This window comes from Sus scrofa, chromosome 18, assembly GCF_054392235.1.
Source record: "Sus scrofa isolate SSC_HxYL_T2T_F1_AM1 chromosome 18, Sscrofa_HxYL_maternal_Yorkshire_Landrace_v2.0, whole genome shotgun sequence".
NCBI lineage: Eukaryota > Metazoa > Chordata > Mammalia > Artiodactyla > Suidae > Sus > Sus scrofa.
Window position 1 is genome coordinate 34,929,646 of NC_139400.1, and position 23,028 is coordinate 34,952,673.

General features: G+C 40.1%; 1 protein-coding gene and 1 long non-coding RNA gene across 7 annotated transcripts in view; one reads left to right on the forward strand and one right to left on the reverse strand.

The window, feature by feature from the left end:
* The window catches only part of TSPAN12 (tetraspanin 12), a 66,228-nt gene that overhangs the window by 13,949 nt on the left and 29,251 nt on the right, over positions 1–23,028 (forward strand). For 5 of the 6 annotated variants that reach the window (NM_001244673.1, XM_085004766.1, XM_085004765.1 and 2 more), the window contains 2 exon segments: positions 484–566; positions 1,838–1,973. In NM_001244673.1, the coding sequence (NP_001231602.1) occupies positions 484–566; positions 1,838–1,973 (219 nt within the window). 6 annotated transcript variants of the gene reach the window in all.
* On the reverse strand, positions 16,786–19,991 carry LOC146394978 (uncharacterized). The gene is made up of 2 exons (XR_014834420.1): positions 18,807–19,991; positions 16,786–18,760 (listed from the first exon to the last, which is right to left on the reverse strand). It is a non-coding gene; the product is annotated as an uncharacterized LOC146394978 (long non-coding RNA).

The following is a 23,028-nucleotide window of genomic DNA, read 5'->3' on the forward strand; positions in this document are numbered from 1 at the left end:
ATTGTTAATATTATAATTACGATTATTTTGATGCTCAAATTGTTCACCTTTAGCCAATGGAAGTCCTGTCAAGTTAATTTCTGTGACTTTTTTTTTTTTTTTTTTTTAAACATCAGTAGTCCTTAATTGCTTCTTTGCATTTATGTTGTGTTTTAGGCTTATCTTGTACATTTGATAATTTAGTTGTTCTGGGACCTCTTCATCTTGTGCAATTCCAGTTCTGAACTATTTCCTAAGAACCATAATAATTGTTTCGTTCTCTCTCTGTTTTCTATTTAGCGTCATGGTATTTAGTGGCTCTGACATGATTACAAAACAGAATGGCAGATATTTATAGGAATAGTAAATTTCGACAGGTGGTTAGGAGAAATTAGGAAAAAGCATAATTCTTTTTTGAAGATGGTCTGTAATTTTTTATTATTCGTCTTGCAGAGAATGTTGCATAAATCCCGGGTACCCAATTTGTCTTTTCTTCCTCCCCAGTTAATGTCCATCAGTGTGCTGGCAGTTTCTGCTTGGATGAGGGACTACCTGAATAACGTTCTGACTCTGACTGCAGAAACAAGGTAGGCTTTATAATTAATGACTGACTGCTTTCATTGGGGTGCCTCCGACACCAGTTTCTAAGTAGCTTTGCCCCCCGGCTGTTTAGATGGGAGTGCTCTTCTGGGTTCATAGGGAAGTTTTTCCTGCCCTTGGCAACCCTTGCATTTTCTAGCATTCTTATTAAGGTGTGACCCTGGTCCCAGAGGACATGTCCCGTTATGGGAAGACCACTCGCTTGTCTTCCAGGCAGTGTGTCAGCTGGGTCGTATTTGTGTATAACAGACAGCATAACTCCTTTTCCTTAAGAAAAAAAACAAAACAAAACAAAACTTCTTGCCTTCCTATTCCTGAGCTATTGAAAACCAAACCCCTGAAATGTCATTTGCGTCTCAGATTTCAAGGATTGGTCCCCTAACATCACAAAGGGCGAATTTCTAACTTCTTGGAGCCTCAGTGTCTTCATCTCTGATTGGGGAATGCGTGATATACCCCTCTGAATTTTCAGAAGGCTTAACTGGGCTGCATTCTGTGGAGTCGTTGACATGATGGAGCTGAGCACATTTAGTAATGGCCGTTTGTTATTATTTTTTATTATTACTCTTACGGGGACAGCTCTAGTGAATCATTTTTTCATAGTTTGCTGGCAGAAAGCATCTCCCTGCTTTCCTTTGCACTGTTGACCAGTTTCAAGCACAGCAGTGTTTCACATCCTTAAGGGCAGTTGTTGGGGAGAAAGTGCATGCTGCACGTGGGGTCCTAGGCCAGGCAAAAGGAGGGGAGAATCTTCTCAGCTGGGAAATAGTGAAGGGTCTCATGTGGTTTCCTCAAGTTAAGGCTTCAGAGCTAATATTAGATAGATTCTTTTTACTGAGGGTCCTTTTATTTTATTTTATTTTATTTTATTATTATATTTTGGCTGCATTCATGCATGTGGAAGTTCCTGGGCCAGGGAATGAACCAGGGCCACAGCTGTAATCAGAACGACAGCAGTGACAATGCCAGATCCTTAATCCACTTAGCCACTGGGGAACTCCCTTATCTTGTAGTTAAAATGAGCCAAAGTAGGAAGGCTACCACTTGTATAAAAAACTAAACCAAACAAGACAAAAAATTAAAACACGCAAGCAAATTGGTGATGACACAGTGATTTTGAAAATAAAAATAGAGTCGCCAGCCTTGAGGCATGATGATTTCAAGGTTTATTAACACAAATCCCTTGGGTCTTGTACTTTGTCTTGGGTGCATTTTGATTCTCTTGTATTCTAATATGACATTATTGTTCTTCTTTCAGGGTAGAGGAGGCTGTCATCTTGACTTATTTTCCTGTGGTTCATCCGGTCATGATTGCTGTGTGCTGTTTCCTTATCATCGTGGGGATGTTAGGATACTGTGGAACAGTGAAAAGAAATCTGTTGCTTCTCGCATGGGTACGGTGTTTATATCTTCTCTTTATTGTGGTTAAAAGACCAGCCAGTAGTGTATTGTTTGCTCATTTCATTGTTGCACAAGATTCCACGCTTAGGGAACTGCGATAGTGGTCCCCTAATCTGCAGTCATTGTTCAACATCCTGTGAGAAGGGAAGCGTTCTTTCCATGAGAGATGATTTCAGCACAAGTGTTTGCTGTCCTCAGAAGATGAGGTGCAGAAATATGCACGCTATTTTCATGATTTCACGCGGGCTACGTGTTGATATTTTCTTTTGAAGTAGGAGTGTTTTTCTAGTGTCACTGGCCTTAATACCACTCCAGCAGGCCCCTCGGGTCTAGAACTGAGAAGTCAGAATAGAACTCTGCTTCTCCCTCTCTTTTCTTGTTTTAAACAAACCCACTTAAATCCATGTGGAAATTCAGGTTGGTGAGGTAGCAGGCAGACATAATCCTGCCGCTGCCTTTGCATAGGTTGAGGAACCTCAGTTTCTATAATCTTAGTTGTTTTTTTTTTTGTTTTTTTTTTTTAAATGTTGGACTAAGTTCATTCTTAAAGTCCCTTCAGCACTCAGATTCTATGCTTCCACCATCTGTGATCGGACTGTAATTCCCAATAAGCAAATGCTCTTTTAACATTACAATTTTGAGTCAGTTGGAAATACAGCTTACATATAGATTTTTGAAGCTCATCGAATGTATAAAATGTCATAAACGGCATCAAGTAGTTGAGGATGGTAACATATCATCCAGACATGTCAGACTCCTAAACAATAATTCATTGAGTATATGCCTTTCTTTGCTGTAATTCTCAGTGGTAGCTGTGCACTCATGTCTTGTACGGAACTTAAAAAAATTAATCATTTTAACAGTGTCTGATACACTGGATATCTGAGCAGAAAAAACAAACAAACAAACTCCCAAAACCCTGATTTTTAGCATTTGAAGATTTCCGTGTGGCAGATACTCACGCAAGGTTGATTTCAGGCTACCAGTGTATCACTGAATGCAGAGCTGGGGAGAGGTGAGCACACATTGCCTCTCAGGAGCCGGTGTCTGCACACCCGGCCCGACTGGCTCCCGTCCCAAGCCAATTAGAAGCGAATCTTAGTGTGAAGCTGAACTAAAAGCTTCGCCTTTCACAGGAACAACCTATGTTAATGTATTACTTGGCTTAGTGAAGGAGAACACGTAAGGTCCACGGTTGGAAAACAGAAAATGCTGCAGAAAATAACCCACTCTCAGAGAAGGGGTACATGCCCATTGCCTCACTTCTCTCCACTTTGGAAAACAAGGATGTTGACTATATTTTATTGATAATATGTTGTTGTTCTTTCAGGGGAGAGGAGGTGGAAGGCTTTGGAATCTTAGTTTGCAATTGAAGACATTTGGATGATCATTTAAACATAAATAAGAGGCCTTATTCTATATAAAACTTGGAGTTTAAAGGATGGATAAAGTATTTAAACTTAAAAAACCCTTAAGGGAGTTTCCATTATGTCTCAGCAGTAACAAACCCGACTAGACTCCATGAGGAGGCGGGTTCAATCCCTGGCCTCGCTTGGTGGGTTAAGGATCTGGTGGTGCTGTGAGCTGTGGCAGAGGCCGGTGGCTGCAGCTCCAATTCACCCCTAGCCTGGGAACTTTCATATGCCGCAAGCGTGGCCCTAAAAACAAACAAACAACAAAACAAAACAACAAAACACAGCCTTCAGAATCCTTTTTTACAACCACAGTCTTACAGTGATGTTCCAGTTATATAAGCAGTTTAAGTATGGCTGCTCTTCTTCCTTCTCCCCTCAACTTCTGTGATTCTGGGTGGTTCCTGGATGGGATGGGGTGGGATAGTGGATTTCAGGGAATCTGAAAAACTTTTAGGAACGTGTTTTGAAAACCATTTATGCGTTCTGTTAGGCTGCTTGAATGCTAATAAAACAAGCTGACAGATAACTAGGTAATGTGGGCTCTCCTTGGGGCAGGATGAGTCAGAGAGACTTGTGCACAAGCGGCCAGCGTGTGATGCTGCAAAGAGCCCTGTGATGCAAAGGCGACATGGAGGACTGAGGTTCTAAGGGTCGGTCATTTCTTCATTCATTCATTCTTCAAACACTCACTGAGAATACAGGCCCTTTTAGCTTTGGCCTTCAGACCAGTGGTGTCATAAGACCTCTAATAAGATTTACTCTGGCTACTGAGTAGTTGGAGAAGAGCCTCTCCCAGCTCAGTCCAAGGGGTCTCCGCCTCCTCCAGGAGGGTGGCTGGCCTAGACTGGTACTGCTTTATCCCATCCGCCGCCTTTTGCTGGTGGATGGACTCTTTTCTGCAAAGAAGCTTTGGGTGTGTTGCTTTTCCGTGTGTCCCTGGCTGCCGTCTACATCACGGTTGCTCCTTCCCATTGACTGTCTGTGGCAGCGACTTCCCCATTCCCATTCGGCTGCCTCTCTCCTCCTAGCACAGTTCTGGATGTTACTCTGTCTAGACCCAGCACAGCTTTTCCTTTGCCAGAAGAATGAATGAAGAATGTTCTTAATTCCCAATTACCTGTCACTCATAACCAATCTGCATCTGACCTGCTTCTCAGGCCGTTTCTTCTCTGGCTTCCTTTCCATGGACTCTTCCTCTAAACAGTTGCCAAGTCCTGTAAGTTCTAGTTTTATAATCTCAGGAACCCATCCCTTCTTTGCTGTTGTCATTTGGAATGCCCAGGTTTAGGCTCTCCCAGCTACTTGATGAAACAGTGCAGAGCCCCTAACTAAACTTCCCGCCTCTGTTGTCTTCTGATATGGCACAAACCAGCACTGCTGGGATAATATAATGCAACAATGATCAATTACTCCTCTGTTCCAAAACCTTGAAAGACTTCTGGTTGGCTAACGAAGTGTTTAGAGACGCCTTAATCTTGGACCAAGCTCTTCTGCAAGCACACCTTCATCTGCCATTTTTACCTACTTCATTATTCTCTGGTCAAACTCTATTTTCTGGCTCTTGAACAAACGTGCTCTTTTCTTTTCTGCTCTTATTCCTATTATCCCCTTAGCTGGGAAGTTCTTCTTAATGCTTTTGCTCCAATACGATCAGCCCATTACAATGTGAAATACTACCTCCTGGAATTGTAATAATGACAAAATGATGATGATAAAGTAGTTGACGTTTCTCAGGTGCTTACAAACTGTAAGGCTTGTGGGCTATAGAGGTTTATATGAAATTTTTATAAAAAGAGTTTTACATTCATCAGTTTTGTCCTCTCCATAATTCTAGTGAGATAGATACTATTATTTTTCTCATAATATAGACAATTATGGATTGGCTCAGTTGCTTGCCTGTTTGCATAGCCAGTAAGTGGAGCATATGGTGTTCAGATCATTGTGGTCTAGTTCCAACAACGTAACTACAACAACTTCACTAGTTTGCTGTATATTTTCTGCCTTTTTATGGTGCTTACCTATCGGAGTTTAGCTGTTAATAGTACATCTTAAGGATTAAGTATCTTACATTGTATAAAACATTTTCCCTATCATCTTTCATTTCCAATCTGTTAGCGGGCATCTAAGCTACATAATTATCTTAGGCTCAGATAGGTTCAGTAATATGTCCAAGGTCACTCAGCATTAATAGGCAAAGCTTTGGTTCAGACCTCAGTGTTTCTGACTGCCAAGCTCATTCTCATTGGGCCTTTACTGATGTCTCTAACAGATATGTTTCAGCTTTTGGGGTTCAGCACATTTCTCTTATTATACATTTCCTTTCTATAACCAGCTCAAACTATCAAACTGCAAACAACTTCATAATATGAACATCTTCCCTATGGCTTTAATAATTGTTTAAGAAATTGAGTAATAGACAGGAAATTAGAATAGTGCAAGTAGAAGTGGCCAGCACTTTAGATGGAGGATAGTATCTGGAAGGCAGTGAAGAGGGTGATTTCAAGGGAGGAGCCTGGCTGTTAGGTAGATTTAGACAACAAAGGGTAATGCCTTCTTAAAAGGGGAACACGGAATTCCCATTGTGGCTCAGCGGTAACAAACCTGACTAGTATCCATGAGAATGCAGGTTTGATTCCTTGGCCTCACTCAGTGGGTTAAGGATCCAGTGTTGCCGAGAGCTGTGGTGTGGGTCACAGACATGGCTTGGATCCCATGTTGCTGTTGCTGTGGTGTAGGCCTGCAGCTGCAGCTCCAACTCGACCCCTAGCCTGAGAACTTCCATATGCCACAGGTGTGGCCCTAAAAATAAATAACTAAAATAAAATAATCAAAGGGGAACACTAATGCATGATATGACATGATGTTAGGTCTTGGGCAAATAATGGCAAGGCAACTCTCATGGTTTCTTCCTTGTGTCCTTTAGCTTTTTATCCTAATTTTAAAATTAGGAGGTTCCTTGATTTTGGATATAAATGTTTAAATAAGCCCAATGCTTTCAGTCTAACTTGTCCATTTCCCTGTATTCAAAATCATGCTTTGCTTTTAGGACCTGTAAACCAGATTAAGAAGAAGAAACTTTTTTTTTTTCCTTTAAAAAAAAAAGACAACCAGTGCCTCTGAGAGCCACTTGAATGATTACTAAAAAAAGAGCAGGTAACTGGGCCATGGTACTGGTAAAGCAAAAATCAAAATGCCACGATTCATCAGACTGATCAATAAAAAGTGAGAGAGATTCAAAACATCTTTATAACCGACCTGCCTCCTACCCCCGCCCCTACCCATGCCAAAAACCAACTCTGCAGACTAAGAGGCTGCCTGTAGGAAAGCATTTCTGGTGAATCATGGTCAAGAATTTGACTCTTTGGTGGAATTATAGATGCAAATTGTTAAAACACCCTATTTTTAAGTTTCCTAAATAAAATATAGGACATCCAATTAAACTTGGATTTCACATAGACTGCAAATAATACTTTCATGTAAGTATGTCCTGTGCAATATTTAGGATATACATCTATTAAAACATTATTTTTTTTGTCTAAAACTCAGATTTAAATGAGCATCTTGTATTTTTATTTACTGAATTTGGCAACCTTACTCTAATCAGATTTGTTCTAATAAATGTGAAACTGTCATAGAATAGAAGCATTTATGTATTTATAGGAGGAGATTATAAGTAATTAAATTCTAATTATATTGGGAAAACAAGCCAAAATGACTAGGAAGATAAACTTGGATATGCCATGACTTTCAAAGTAATTTCAGTAGCAGACATTCCTTTTCTCTTGAAAAAAGAAATTGAAGCTAAATGGAAATTGGTTTTGAACTTTAGATGGGTACTTCCCAAGGCATTTAGCTGTAGACTAAATGAAATTCATTTGTTATTGCAATTCTACCTTGCTATTAGCATAAGCATTAGGAGAGTGGTGCCAGCTCAGGGGAATGTAAACAGATTGAACAGACATGTTTACAATATCGACAGCAGCTGAATGTCACCATCAGGAGATCGTCATTTGTCAGAGTGTGATGCTAATATATGATCCACTGACAGTAAACCACAGCTTGTCAGGCCCTGGTCAGAAATTACATTGCGTGCACCTTACATATTTAAGAACTGTATCTTGTATTTAAAAGGGAGGGTTATCTTTTCTTTCTTCTTTCTTCTTTCTTTTTTTAACTTTTATTATTCCAGAGAATTTGCACGTAGCTAGTGATTGTATGGAAGCACTTTTATTTATTTATTTTTTATGATTTTTATTTTTTCCATCATAGTGGATTTACAGTGTTCTGTCAATTTCTACTGTACAGCCAAGTGACCCAGTCATACTATATATATGTATATATATATATACATATATATATATGCATATATATATATATATATATATATTCTTTTTCTCACATTATCCTTATGGAAGAATTTTTAAAGCTTTGTAAAAGCTTTTTAAAATTTACAGTGATTGAACCAGATTTGACATGATCCTCTTAATGGTAAGCAAGTCCATTTTTAATGGTTGTGGAGAAATTAGCCATTCTCAGTTTTCTGTCATTAAATTAATAATACAAAACTGAAAATAGGCTTTAAATAGTAATTTTCTACAAACTCTGTTCTTCTCTCTCCTTTTTCTTTTCTTTTTTTTTTTTTTTTTTTTGTCTTTTTGTCTTTTCTAGGGCCGCACCCATGGCATATGGAGGTTCCCTAGGCTAGGGGTCTAATCTGAGTTGTAGCCACGGGTCTACACCACAGCCACAGCAATGCTGGATCCGAGCCTTGTCTGCGGCCTACACTATAGCTGTATCCTTAACCCACTGAGCAGGGTCAGGGATCGAACCTGCAACCTCAGGGTTCCTAGTCGGATTTTTAACCACTGAGCCATGACAGGAACTCCTGTTAAGTAGTTGTAAACTTAATAATTATACAGCCTCTCATCACCTATTAAGTTAAAATTAAACTATTAAGTTAAATACCTTTATTATTTTCTACTTAGTTTTGTTGATAGCCTAGCACCTTGATTTCTAAATCAAGATCCATCATATCATTGGCTGCATATTCAGCATCTGCCCAGAGTTTTACCCTGTTTTCTCAAAAAATACTTGACAGCAACTGTATATGGTTAGACTTATTTGACAGCTGAGGGCAAGCAAGATGCCCCAAGATGCACGTCTGCAAGTTGCTTTCATTAGCATTCAGACACAGTTTACACTCCAAGTCTATGCATGTTTCACTTTACCACCCTACTATTAGAATATATTTAATTAATTCTGGTACTATTTCTGTAAGAAATAAATATGCACCATCTATAATTCCAAGGTATTCAGTAGTCATTTCACTTTTAAAAATATGATCTCTTTTTTTTAATGGCTGCATCCTCTGCATATGGAGGTTCCCGGACCAGGTATTGAATCTGAGCTCCAGCTGTGACTTACACCACAGCTGCAGCAATTCAGAATTCTTTAACCCACTGCTGCTGGACTCTGGGGGATCGAATCTGCCCCTCCACAGGGACCAGAGCTGTTGTAGTTGGATTCTTAACCCACTATGTCACAGCAGGAAAGCTGATCTTTAACATCCTTATAATAAAAGGAACTCTAAAAATCTGACCATAGTTCTCCTTTATCCTGTTCAGGAATCAAATTGCTTCTCTTCTGCTTTCTCCCTTCTTCCCTTCCCATTCCTTTTTCTTTCCTTTTTCCTCCTTAAACCCTCATCGAGTACCCCATCTGTGATAGAAACTTGAGATACAAAGATGAAATGGGAGACTGCAAAGCAAAATGCAGTGTATTAGAATTATGAATAAATTGGGAATTCTCTTGTGGCACAGCAGGTTATGGATAGGGTGTTGTCACTGCAGCGGTTTGGGTTGCTGCTGTAGCCTGGGTTCAATTCCTGGCCCTGGAACTTCCATATGCTGCAGGCACAGGCCCCGCCCCCCCCCCCAAAAAAAATTGTAAATAAATTAACGTGGGGACCCAGAATAAAGAGTTGTTGGAAACTTTCGGAAGGTTTGGCAGGAATCTTTGTTTTGTTTTGTTTTGTTTCTTTGTCCTTTTTAGGGCTGCACCCGTGGCATATGGAGGTTCCCAGGCTAGGAGTCTAATCGGGGCTACAGCTGCTGGCCTGCGCCACAGCCACAGCAATGGCAGACCCGAGCTGTGTCTGCGATCACGGCAATGCCGGATCCTTAACTCACTGATCAAGACCAGGGATCGAACCCGCAACCTCATGCTTCCTAGTTGGATTCATTTCCGCTGCGCCATGACAGGAACCCCCTGGCAGGAGAATCTTTATTTCAGCTGGATGTTGAAAATATGGACGAATTTTCTAGTGGAGAAGGGAAGCAAGATGAAGAGTGTGTGCAAAGACACGAAGGAGGAAAAGAACAGGGCGAGTTTGGGCAAAACTGAGAGATTCTGTGTGGCTGTGGTGTCAGGGAAAAGCGCGTGTAGTAGTCCAAACGGGTAGGTCTTTGTAGGAGAGTCTAATGTTACCCCTTGGACTATAGAGAGCCAGTGAGAATTTTCAGCCTTTGATGAAATGGTAACAGTCAGGGCTGGAGGCTTTGGGAAGGCTGATTAGTGGTTATACAATAGTCTTCGGAAGCCATGGATGGATCTGGACTAAGACTTTGGGGACTGGGTGGAGGGCTGCTGAGTTCAGCAGACCTTGCTGAGATAGAGTTTTTGCACATGAAAGGAATGTTGTATTACCTGACATGGGGAAGTGAGGTATTATTCACTATTTATGCGTTTTTCATGTAACAGAGACATACCCTTCAATACATGTGTTTTATTTTGACATGTTAACTAGAATTCTTTAAAGCTATTGTTTTTAAATTCGTTGTTAAACGCATAAAAATTTGAAGCAGAGGAAACTGGAGATGATGTGGGCAGTGCTGGATCCAAAGGCTCAGTTTGCACGTCTTGTTTTTGTATGCACCACAAGCCTGGGACATATTGCCATTAACCTTTCTGTTTTGTAAGTGACGTTGGCTTCACTGCCTCTAATTATACCCTAGAAAAGCACATAAGCAGATGTCATTGAAAGTAAATGTGACATTCATGCCTTTGGTATTGGGTCTTCATGACAGGATCTTGAGTGTTGTTTAGACCTTTTGCTTACTTTAAAGTTTGACGTATGAATGGCTCAAGTTTTTGTATTTCTGACTTTTGTATAATTTAGGTGTACTCTGTCATAGTAAGCATTTTAAGCTTTGTTATATATTGTTTCTTAATATACACATTTGCGATGACTTTGGTTCAATATAAGCTGTGCGGATCTATACTCATTGATTTTGTGAGTGTCCCAAGTCTGTGCAGAGTTCAATGCCTGATTTTTCCCAGGCAGCACATGCTTTTGCAAGGGTTGTTCCAGTTGTGGATGCGGTTACAGGCTCAGCAAATGCTATGTAGAGGCTAATTCAGCAGTTGTGTAGAGGTTTTGCTTTCACATCTGCTTCCAGTGTTGTCAGTCTATTGCCTTCCTTTTGCAAAGGTAAAGCAGTAGATATTCATTTACTACTCTTCTTAAGCAGTACATTTGAATTATTATGAAATAAATAATTATCCCTAAATTTAGATTACCATTATTTTAGTCTTTGAAACGTTAAAATTTGGAAACTACAAATTTCCTCACAATGGTTACAATTATGAAGACATTTTAGAAACCTCTTTAAGGAATTTTCTTAGATAATCTATGGCAATGTAAGAATTATTTCTGGAGTTCCCGTCGTGGCTCAGTGGTCAACGAAAATGACTAGGAACCATGAGGTTGTGGGTTTGATCCCTGGCCTCCCTCAGTGGGTTAGGGATCTGGTGTTGCCGTGAGCTGTGGTGTAGGTCTCAGGCGTGGCTGATCCCACGTTGCTGTGGCTCTGACAGGCCGGCCGCTACAGCTCCGATGACCCCTAGCCTGGGATTCTTCTTATGCCGCAGGTGCGGCCATAAAAAGACAAAAAAAAAAAAAAAAAAAAAAAGAATTATTTCTTATTAAGTAAAAGGATGAATCTTTTCAGTGCATCTTCTAGGAAACAAGCATTTAAAATATTTACAATTTTCAAGTTTTCTGTAGGGTTCACACAGCCGAGTTGAAGACGGACTGTCTTTTTATGAGACCTGTAATGAAAGATTTGCCTATTATAATGGAAATACTTTAATGCTAAGTTTTCTCTCTTTGTGTTATTTAAGGCTCTTTTTAAAAAAAGTTTGTATTGGAGTATAGTTGACTTAAAATGTTATGTTAGTTTCCGGTGTATAGCAAAGTAAATCAGTTATACATATACATAGACCCATTCCTTTTCTGATTCTATAAGGAAGGACAGCCTTGGTCTAACTGAGAGCATTTAATAAAGGGACAGGAGGAAGGGTTTGAGCCGAGATCTGAGGGGAAGGGTGGTTAATGGCTCAGGCAGAGATGGTTGAAGGTTGACGGAAGGGTCATTGCTGGGGAGGCAAGGTACTTTGAGGAACTGAAAGCCTAGTGCAGGGAGCACTCGTGATAAGACTCAGAAGCTCATGGTGTGTGCCTGGCCAAAGGCACGTGTATGTCATAGGATGGGTATGTGCCAGGCATGCCGGGCTGAGAGTTGGTTGTGTGATCTTAGGCCAAATTATGGGCATATCTTAAATACCCTGTGTACATACTTTGCAGTTGGACGTTTTGGGAGCTGAAGAGTGATGTGATCAGATCTATCTTTTGCTTCACAACCCTGGCAGCAGTGTCTGTTCTGGCTTTCTTGTGGGCTCTTCTCTCATCAACCCGAAGGGGGATAGCTGCGCGGTCCTGCCACTCTGGGCTTAGGGGGCCTCACATTTAGAGACGCTCTTTTAATGACAGATGAGAGTGGAAGACGTATGTGTGCCTTTACTGATGAAGAAATAACGTTCTTCTGGTGGGGCCGTCTTGCTAATGTTTTAGAGTTTTTTTCCCCCAGATGTACATCATAAATAAAATTGTATTAATCTGGATGTGTTTAGTTCCGACTTAATAGCAAAAATATAGTTGCCAGGTTGACGTAGCCACCAGGAAACTGAGTGTTGGGCTAGGATGCCTTCGAGGAGGCCAGCCAACCAAGGGCTGTTGTGGAAGAGTTAGAATGGTAGTTCTTTGGAATCCTGCTGCTGTTTCCCAGATTTGGGGGGGGAGGGGGGACAAAAAAGGTCCATAAACAATTGACTAGTATCGGAGGATTGTTGTAAAGCTGCTTAACTTGTTTGAGAGCAAACTTTTCAAACCTGGTGGAAGCACTTACCGACACAAGATGGATAGGCTTCTTTCAGATAATCATCAATCTGTTTACAAAAGCAGGGCTTCAAGGATCTCTGCTTCTTAACATCCCTACAGCTAAAATATTTGTTGTAAAAAAATACGCTTTTCTTTAAAATTGATTTGTAATTCATGTTATTTAATTCAACTTGTTCCTTCTACCAACGAGACTGAATTACTGATGTTTGGGCAATCTTGGTGACAGTTTAGTGTTTTTATCATTATTCACATATGATTTTCTTTCCCTGAACACTAAGCATGACTGTGAATTGGCTTGTGTTCTTATATTCGATCATTTAAAAAAAGAAAATATACGTATTTTTGTTCAAGGGGAAAGTGTTTTTGCTTGAATAGATTTATTAAGAAAAGAAAAAAAAAAGGAACACACCTCTTCACTTTGTAATAAATATTCGTATTCATGGATCTATAATATTTAAAGACAACATTTCCCTTTAATACTCCTTTAGAAGGTAGGTTGTGGATTTACTGGACAATATACAGAAGTAAGTTAAAATGTGTACCTTGTCTGAAAATAAAGGTAAAGTAATTAAAAGAATATGATTTAACAATATTGTAAGTCAGCTATACTTTAATGAACATAAAAAAATGAATGTGTTTTAGAAGATACTGTCACAAATTATAGGTAGATTGAAAAGTTGTTACTGATACTAAAGGATGAATTCCCTTTCTCTCTAAAAAAGTCTTTTAAAATGTCTGATTTCCTAATGTGTTGTCTTGTAAATGATGTCACCGAGGTGCCTGTGACTTAGGAGCTTCTCGGGTGTGGGAGGGATCAGGCCACATTTGGTTGGGTCTGCATGAGAGGCACAGTCTGGATCAGGATCAGAATTCGGTCTGCTGTTCTTTGGCTGTGTGGCTTAGGATATTTCCTGTGCACTTACCTGCCCAGGTTCTGCTGATGGGGACCCCTGCTCACATTCTAAGGAATAGCCCAATAATACGTAGAGACAGCCTCTTCCGAGACCAGTAACACCCTGTATATCTTTTGCAATAGGGCTGGGCATGCAGACTTTAGCTGACCTGGCTTTCAAAGGCACAGAAACTGTATACACGGTGACCTGTCTAGCATCTCCAGTTGCGTTATTGACTCGCCCTTAGTGCTTTACCTGTCATGATTTGCATCCCTGACCCTGAGAACCCCCTGGCCCTTGGCTAAGTCCCTCTCATCTTGGCATAACACCTTTCTCGGTCTCAGAGTTTGAGCAGCGTGCGAAGCAGTCATATTCTAACCTGAACTTCACCCACATCTTTGATAGAGAAGCTAGTTCGACAATGACCAGTGTAAAGAAAATTGAAAAGGAAAGTAAATTAAGATACATTATGAGAGTCTTCTGTATATTTATTCAAATATAAGCATGAACAAAGGACCATAGCATACCAACACTTTCTTACTGCAGCTCAATTTTCTACATGGGCTCAGGAATGACAAGACTTTGTTTCTTCAAAAACTGATTTATAGTTCTAACTTTTTCTCAATTAGACTTAGCTCATTGCATTTGTAATTCTTAAAAGGGATTTAACGTTGCCTTTTCTTGGCAAAATGTGTAAAGACTCAGAACGTCTTGAATAATTGGCCCTCGGAAAGTACCAAGCCTGTGTCTGCTATGACATTGTTTTGAGACTGGGCTAAAACAGAGGCTTTGTGTGGATGTGTGTTTTAAGCACAAGTGCTCTCAGACTGTTAGGAGTTTCGTCCTGGTGGATTCTTAACAGAACGTCGGCCGTTCCATTATCTTGTACAAATATTTGGCACTGGAATTCTCTTATTTACTAACTATAAGTAATATAATATTTTTAAACCTCCAATCACCGGGAAAGGAAAAATAAACAACTGACATAGAGATACTTAGCACTGAAAGCTTGCAGAGTAGAGTATTTGACAGGGTAGAGACTGGAGTTTATCATTTATCATTTAGTGACTGCAGACCTTTCATCAAACTTTTTGTTTATTAAACGTGTTGGTTATGTAGCATGTAGATAGGAGTCAAAAGGCACGGTGTTTTTAAAATATTAAAATGTCCAGTAAAGCATGGTATATTTTGAAATAATTTTTATTTGCAGAGAGGTGAATCTCAGGTGGGATTAATTTTCCAAGATAAGCCAATCTGACTTGTGGTTTCAAATTATGTTAAATGTTGCTTATGAAAAAGCAGTTGGAGTTTTGGGTTATAAATTGAGAGAAGAGCAGGTTAAAATAACTTTTACGGTGTTTATAATTTTTGCTTTTCTCTTGGTGAAGTGCTTTCTTACTAAGGAGGTTCTGTGCTACGGGGCTGATCATCTGCCCGGCTTGCACCGAGAAACTTACATAAAAGGGTTCAAGGAGGACACTACAGTTTTGTTTTAATGTAAAATTTCTTTTTAAATTGGCATGTGTGTAGAAAAATTGTTCAGACAATAACTGTCTTGTCATCTGTGGATATAGGATTTTTGTTTTCTTTAGATAGTAGTAGCTCCGAGCCCTCTCTCCATAAAGCTGGATAGGATGAGGATAAGTTTTATATTAACAGAAAATATTTCCTATAAGAAGGCTCTCAATAATTGGAAGTATCTTTTCCTATGTTTCTCAACTGCTTATAAAGTTTAATATTCTCAATAAATGTAAGCACTCAATAAATTGATTGACTAAGGCAGATGGCTTTTTTGTGTTCATTAGATTGATAGACGTTAGAAATGAAAAATTTTGAATAAATCTATTTTCCCAAAGTGAAAATTATTAAAATTATTTCATACAAAAGCAAATATGACTTTCTTACAAATTTTATCAAATCAGTTATTAACAGCAAAGACATAAAAGATGAAAAAAGATGATAAATCACTTTCAGTATTAGTGTTTTTATGGAATTTTAAGAAACTGTTAGGCATTCATTAGCTGTGGAACTATATTTCCTCATAAAAATCTTAAAATGTAAGAACAAAGATCAATTTTACTATTAATTTTAAAAGAAGCTGATCTGACTGACAATATAAGTTTAAAACATAAATAGAAAAGATGCAGTTGCGATACAATCTGTCAAGAAACTTGACATAGCAGTTAAAGCAGCACTTGTGCCTTTAACTTGGCATTATTAGGTGAAGGGAAAGGGGAACTTTTCTGCCATCCTAAAAATTTTGATATTATTGGTAGTCTTTTTTTTTTTTTTTCCTCAAAGATGAAAATATAGGTGTTTTAATTCAAAGGGTTGGTAGGGAATTCCCATGTGGTGTAGCAGGTTAAAGATCTGGCATTGTCAGTGCAGTGGCTCAGGTCCATGCTGTGGTATAGGTTTGATCCCTGGCCAGGGAACGTCCACACGCTGTGGGTGTGGCCAAAAAAAAAAAAAAAAGATTTTGTAAATACCCATCTGAACATGAACTTGTGTGCATATGTGTTCAGTAGTTGGGGGTCTACAGATAATGGATTTTGAGGTATTGCTAACACCACCACCACCATTTCTAATATAATATACACTGTGTGCCAGCTACTATATGTGCTTTACCTGTATTACTCATTAAATTCTCCAACTATACTATAAAGTTGCCATTATTGTTATCTCATTTTATAGATGAGGACACTGAGACACAGGAAAGTTAAGCGATTTGCCCAACTATTAAGAGGTCGACCTGGAGTCTGAATCCAGGATGGTCGGCTCAAGGAATTGTGCTCTGAAAACTTTAGTGTTCTGTTGCCTCTCAGTGTGCTGTGCCAAGCTCCATTCTGTCTTTTCAAAAATAGAGCTAATGGTGATGTTTTTGTAATATTTTTAAGGAGTAAATTATAAAATGTAGGTACATCTCTGGCATAATAAGTGTACATACCTACATTTGCATATACACAGAGATGTAAGTACACTCGATTTTTTACATACTTTTCATATACTTTAAATTTTATATACTCACAGTACTGATTATGCATACAACCACATGTCTTTTGAGCAAATACACTAAATCTAAGCCTCCCTCATTGAACTAAATTGTCCATAACATAGAGTTCTAAGCTTCACACTTTTGTGACCGAAGTGAATTCTCACAGAAAATACTCCACCTCACACTGATTTGAACAGAATGCTATGTGTGATTTTGTCTTTTTTTTTTTTTTTGCTATTTCTTGGGCCGCCCCCACGGCATATGGAGGTTCCCAGGCTAGGGGTCCAATCGGAGCTGTAGCCGCCAGCCTACGCCAGAGCCACAGCAACGCAGGATCCGAGCCGCGTCTGCAACCTACACCACAGCTCACGGCAACGCCGGATCCTTAACCCACTGAGCAAGGGCAGGGACCGAACCCGCAACCTCATGGTTCCTAGTCGGATTCGTTAACCACTGTGCCACAACGGGAACTCCGCTATGTGTGATTTTAATGAGCAATACTGCAGGAGAGATTCCAACTTCCAAACAGGGTCTAGAGAAAGAGCTCTCTAGGTGGGGTTCGTAAATCACGTTTAAGTATACACTTTTTATGTTTTTTCTCTTAGGTGGCAGATCTTCAGGAGCAGGGCTATTGCTTGTTTTAATTTTTTTTTTTTTTTTACTTTTATCAGAGTGCTTCATACACAAAATGTAGGGTAAATTTAATTCTAAAATATTTCTCAGGAAAAGTGGTAGTCTTCCACTGTTACCATTTTCCACTCCTAAAAAGCAGCAGCCGTTTTCAGTTCCCTTGGAACTTATATCTCTAAATCACAGCTGTATCTAACTCTGTTCATTCTTTTAGTTTGAAGCCCTCCCTATGCATTGACCATCCATCCACATGGACGAGGCGGCACTGGCATCTTTTCCTGCCCTCCCCCACCCCACACAAACCTGCCATCTCACCTCAACGCGTGTGTCCTCACCCCTTTGGTTAGAACAGCACAGCAGCATCACTTTGCTTAGATCATAGACATGATGAGGACTATGTCAGCGTTACTCACAGCTGAGCCAGGACAATGACCAGGTTTGCTTTTCTTTCTGGAATAATACTGTGGGGTTTGGGGGGGAATGAATAACTCTCCTATGTATTTCTGTTTAGTCCAACTCGAAACTTCCCCTGGTGCGAGTTTTCTCTTCATATGTTCAGATGGTTTACGTATTCTCTTGATGCTATTTTTTTTTAAAGGAAATCTCTCGGCACGTTCTAGACCCGTTCTAGTCTAGACTGGGAAGCTGTTGCCGTCATGGGATATCCCTTTAATACCCTTCTGAGATTTCCTTTGCCTCCCTTTTGTTTTAGATCCCTTGTTTCCTGGAATCCGAGTCATTGTCCGACTCTGTTTAGTCTCTCACTTTAGGGAGCATATCTTCCAGTAGTTTCCTGAAAAAACATACATGGGAAATACATTTTTTAAAAAAGACCGCATGCCTAAAAATGACTCTTTATACCCTTCTATGTTAATTCTGATGGCTATAGAATTATAGGTTGGAAATCATTTTTTTTCCCTTGGAATTTTGAAAACATTCTCCTGCTGCCTCCAGCTTCCAGTATTCTCTTGAGAAACCCAATGCTATTTGGCTTTTGAACCTTTGTGGAAAAGGTATTTAAATTTAAACTCCAAGTCTCTGTTTGCAGTACTCTACTTTATCCTCAAGTGTACTTGGGGTTCCCAGGTTTGAGACTCTGTATGATGGTTTTCAAAGAGTAACTCCCCAACTCTACAGATGGAGGTGGGTCATCACCCAGCTACAGAGTGTAGGAAAGAGACCTGAGGGCTCTCACTTCTTCCTAAAAACGTTTTCAAAAGTCACCCTCTTTTTAGCTCTATTTTCATCCACTTGCACACATGTTCAGGGCTTCCGGTGGAACTTCAGCTTTTGGGGGGCTCTGCAGTTTGAATCGGGTTGTTGCTAACTTGCTCCACTCCTGACTAAGCACTCAGCTTTTAGGGGACTGTAGGAAAACTTGCTACTCCGTATTTGCCTTGTTCCTTCCGAAATGTATTTGCTCTTGTGTTTTTTTCCTTTACCTTTATTCTCCGAGTTAGGTCTTTTAAAATATCCTTTTATTGTTGGCTTAGGGAAGTTTCATTTTTTGGTGTGTGTGTGTTTACTTGTTTTGTTTTTTCTTTTTAGGGCCAGACCTATAGCATATGGAGATCAGGCAAGGGGTCGAATTAGAGCTGCAGCTGCCGGCCTACACCACAGCCTCAGCAACACCAGATCTGAGCCGCGTCTGCGACCTACACCACAGCTCATGGCCACGCTGGGTCCTCTAACCCACTGAGCGAGGCCAGGGATCGAACCTGCCTGTCCTTATGAATACTAGTGGGATTTGTTACTGCTGAGCCACAGTGGGAATTCCCTAGGGAAGTTTCAAGGGGGAAAAGGGATAAGGGCACATATTTAATCTACCTTCTTTAGAGGGAAACCCTGGGGAATGGGAGAGGTGTCAGGGAACCAGATCCTTTTTACAAATAAATATTTCTTTAAGAAAAGGTCTCCTTGAGATTTTACTATTTTGTCTGCACACATAGAAGGAAATGAAATAATCTTTAAAAGGGGAAATGAATCACCTTTATTTCTGTTGGAAGATGCTTTACTTACAGGTCACCAAGGGTTAAATAGGGAGGTGGGATTTCATGCTTTTATCCTCTCAAATGTTTCTAGTGGACAAAGGGACTAATAAACTGTGCTGTTCTTGGTAGTCTGTGGTCAACCTTGGTTGAACATAACAGACAAATTGATTTCAGTATTTTTAAAGCAGAAGTTAGGTTTCCTACCCTCCACACCCTTCCTGCTTTAGTTTCCTAATAAGGATGTTTTGAAAAATACCAGCCATCATCTCATAGGACAGGGATTTTACTAAAGATTTTACCAAATAGCTTGTGGGATTAGATGTCCTTTAGTGGGAGTGTCACTGATAATCTTTAGAAGGACAAGAACAATTTTGTTCACTGTCATTCCCCAGTCACAGTTACACCCATCCAAGAAATATGCATTGAGTATGTGTGCCATGCCAGGCAGTATGTTAAGTATTTAAAACCTAATGATACCTCTTGTACTCTTGGAGTTTATATTGATATGGTTAATAAAGGCAACCTTTAGGTAGGGCTTGCTGTGGAACAGTGCTTTACCTGATTAAATCCTCAGTGCAGAGTTCCCTTTGTGGCTCAGCAGGATAGGAACCTGACAGAGTGTCTGTGAGGATGTGAGTTTGATCCCTGGCCTTTCTCACTGGGTTAAGGATCCAGCATTTCTGCAAGCCGGGGGTAGGTCATGGATGTGGGTCGGATCTGGCCTGGCTGTGGCTGTGGTGTAGGTCGGCAGCTGCAGCTCTGATTCAAGAGCTAGCCCAGGAACTTGCGCATGCTGCAGGTGTAGCCATAAAAAGAAAAAGAAAAAAGAAAGGAAAAAAAAAAAAAAAGAATCCTCAGTGCAACACTGCAAGGTAATTTTAATATTCTTATTTTACAAATGAGGAAACTGAGGCTTAGTAGTTTGCCCAGGGTCATCCAACTGGTGTGTAAAGGAGCCAGAATCTGAAGCCAAGTCTTTTTTATTTTAAAGCTCATGTTCTTCTATTTGAATAGCTGAAAAAAAAAAAAAAGTCCACAAAGCAATTTCACATATAGTGTTTTATCTCATCTTCTGTTATCTCACCCAGTGAGGACACTCATTTTTGAACTGAAAGGTAATTATTCTCAGCTTGAGAGGTTGATGGGAAAAAAAAAATCACTAATTAATTGCATCATCTTGAGGATATATCTTATTATCAGCTTGCCTTACTTGGTGCAGTTTTTTCATGAACATATGTTTTGGGATAAAACATTCATAAAATGCAAATTTTAGTTTAATTACAGTAGAAGAACTTAGCTGTTTTAAGGAAGTCTGTATTGAATACATTTTAAACAAATAAAATAGTTTGTAATGCAAATAATTGCACTCTAATTTCCTTGTATAAACATGCTTTCTCAGGCTTCATTTGTTTAAAATGTTTGGCTGATAGTAGCTCAGGAAAGCTGGGGCCTGTCTGCGTATTGTTCCTTTTCTTTAACTATGTAAATTGTCTTTAATGTTTAAAAGTGCACTGAATTATCATAGTATAACCCTCCAAAAAGACATGTAGTAAAACAGAAGGGCAGTATTTAAAATGGAAATGTGTAAGCAGAAGTCAGGGGAGTCTAATGTTAACAAGAAACTTGGAGCTCAAATTAGAGAAATTGAAGGCCATCTGAAATTTTTTTTTTTCCCAGTTGGTAAACTGATCATTATTTCCACCAACGTTTATTGAACACCTGCTGGGTGACAGGTTCTCCTCAGGCACTGGGGATAAAATAATGTTTCAGAACAAGATCCCTGCCAGCCAGAACCGATGGCCTAGCAAGTAAGTGAGAATAGGGACTTGTGGATGAGGCAGCCAATCGATTAAAAGCCAAAGCCCCTGAGACTTGATGTACAGGAGACAGAGCTACCCTGATACTCGGGGCCGGGGTGGGGGGGGAGGAGAATAGTAAAGAACAAGAGATGAGACACTGGAAAACAAGGGGGCACATTACAGGGAGTGAAGGGCATATCCAGTAGGAAGGGCTAAGTCCCCATTGGATTGTATTTCACAAACCAGGTCAGAATAGCATTTGCATAATGCTTTACATATTCAAAATTAAAAAATTTCCAAACTACTTTCCCATGTGTCAAATCAACCTTGGTGATAATGGAGAAGAAGGCTCTATTTTTAGCTTCATCGTGCTGATGAGCAGACTGATGGTAGGGCAGCTTAATGACTTTCCAGAGAACACAGAGTGTGTTTTAGAGCTGGATTTGAACTTGAATCCACTGACTCCAGGTTCAGAGCTCTTGCCGCCGTTCTGAGACAGCACTCACTGGGGAGAAGGGCTGGTGCAGACCCTCAACAAACCACGTGTGCTGCCAAAGGAAGAGCTTGAGAGACACATGCTGACCTCAGGCGAGAGAGGCACAGATTTCAATCATGTTGAGGACAACAGACGGTTTTGTGGTGCAATATGATCTGTGTGTACACTTCCTACCACAACGAAGCACAGCGGGAGCTGTTGCTTAATTCTTTGCTGGTTTTGTTCTACTTAAACTGTGGATTAACACCAGGTTTTATAGATGCCTGAGACAGACCCAGCCCTTAAACTAAACAGTGACTGCCTGCATTCTCTGTGCATCAAATATGAGGCTGACTTTATTTAGGGCTCAGAGCTCACTAAAAGAGAACCTGTAGACGTAAATGCAATTCATCTACCTATTTTGTTGTCTTTTTTTTTTTTTTTTTTTGCTATTTCTTGGGCCGCTCCAGCAGCATGTGGAGGTTCTCAGGCTAGGGGTCCAATCGGAGCTGTAGCCACCGGCCTACACCAGAGCCACAGCAACGAGGGATCTGAGCCGCATCTGCAACCTACACCACAGCTCACGGCAACGCCGGATCCTTAACCCACTGAGCAAGGGCAGGGACCGAACCCGCAACCTCATGGTTCCTAGTCGGATTTGTTAACCACTGCACCACGACGGGAACTCCCATCTACCTATTTTGTATTAAGGATAGATTTGACATTTAAAATTTTCCTTGAAATCAGAAGACAGGATGGAGGAGACCAATATAGTGTCGACAAAGCAAAGACAGCTGACCGTGAAGCTGTAGCACCACCTGCAAAAAAGTTTTAGTCGAATTACATTTTTTAGACTTAATTTGCTCCAAGGATATTTTGTAATGTTGAGGAAACTTGTATTTTCCATCTCAAGGTCTAATAAATCTGTGCCCCTGACTGTAAGTAGAATAAAGACAGAGGAAGTGCTTTATATGGGATGAATTTCGCATGAGACCATCAGAGCCGAAAGATGCATTTTCCCAGTTGAAAGAGTGTCCAGCTCATATGGATGTTTACCCCTTCTCTCCCACGATGGATCATCTTAGCTTTGAGTTCGTAATGAGACATTGTTTAAAATCTACGTGCTTTACATATGCATTCCTGGAGTGGCTTATGTTATGGTTTTGCTTGTTCATTGGAAGGCTTACTTTAGGAAGTCATGTTGATGCCATGCCTGTAGTTTACACTGTCTTTTGAATCCACCAGCCTGGACAGCTACAAGCTATTGCATGTATGTAACTTTTAGGCACTCACGTATATGTACATCTATGCCTTTCTGCTGGTGCAGCAGAGACATCTTCAGTCAGGGGACAAGAAATGGAAATGAAATGTAAAAGGCTTAAAAATCCATCCAGAAATCTGCATGGTGGTCCCCAGGCAACGTCAAATTCACATCCATGCCCAAGTTTCCTCTTTGGACAGATCCTACCTTTTCGGTTTTTCTTGGTTTTCATTGTAACTAGAAGTCAATTTTGAAAAGAATTTACTTTAGAGATCTGAGAAGGCAAAAGTATCCCATGGTGTAATTTTTTTCCCTAGAATCTCACTCTCTCCTAGAGACTTATCAAAGATA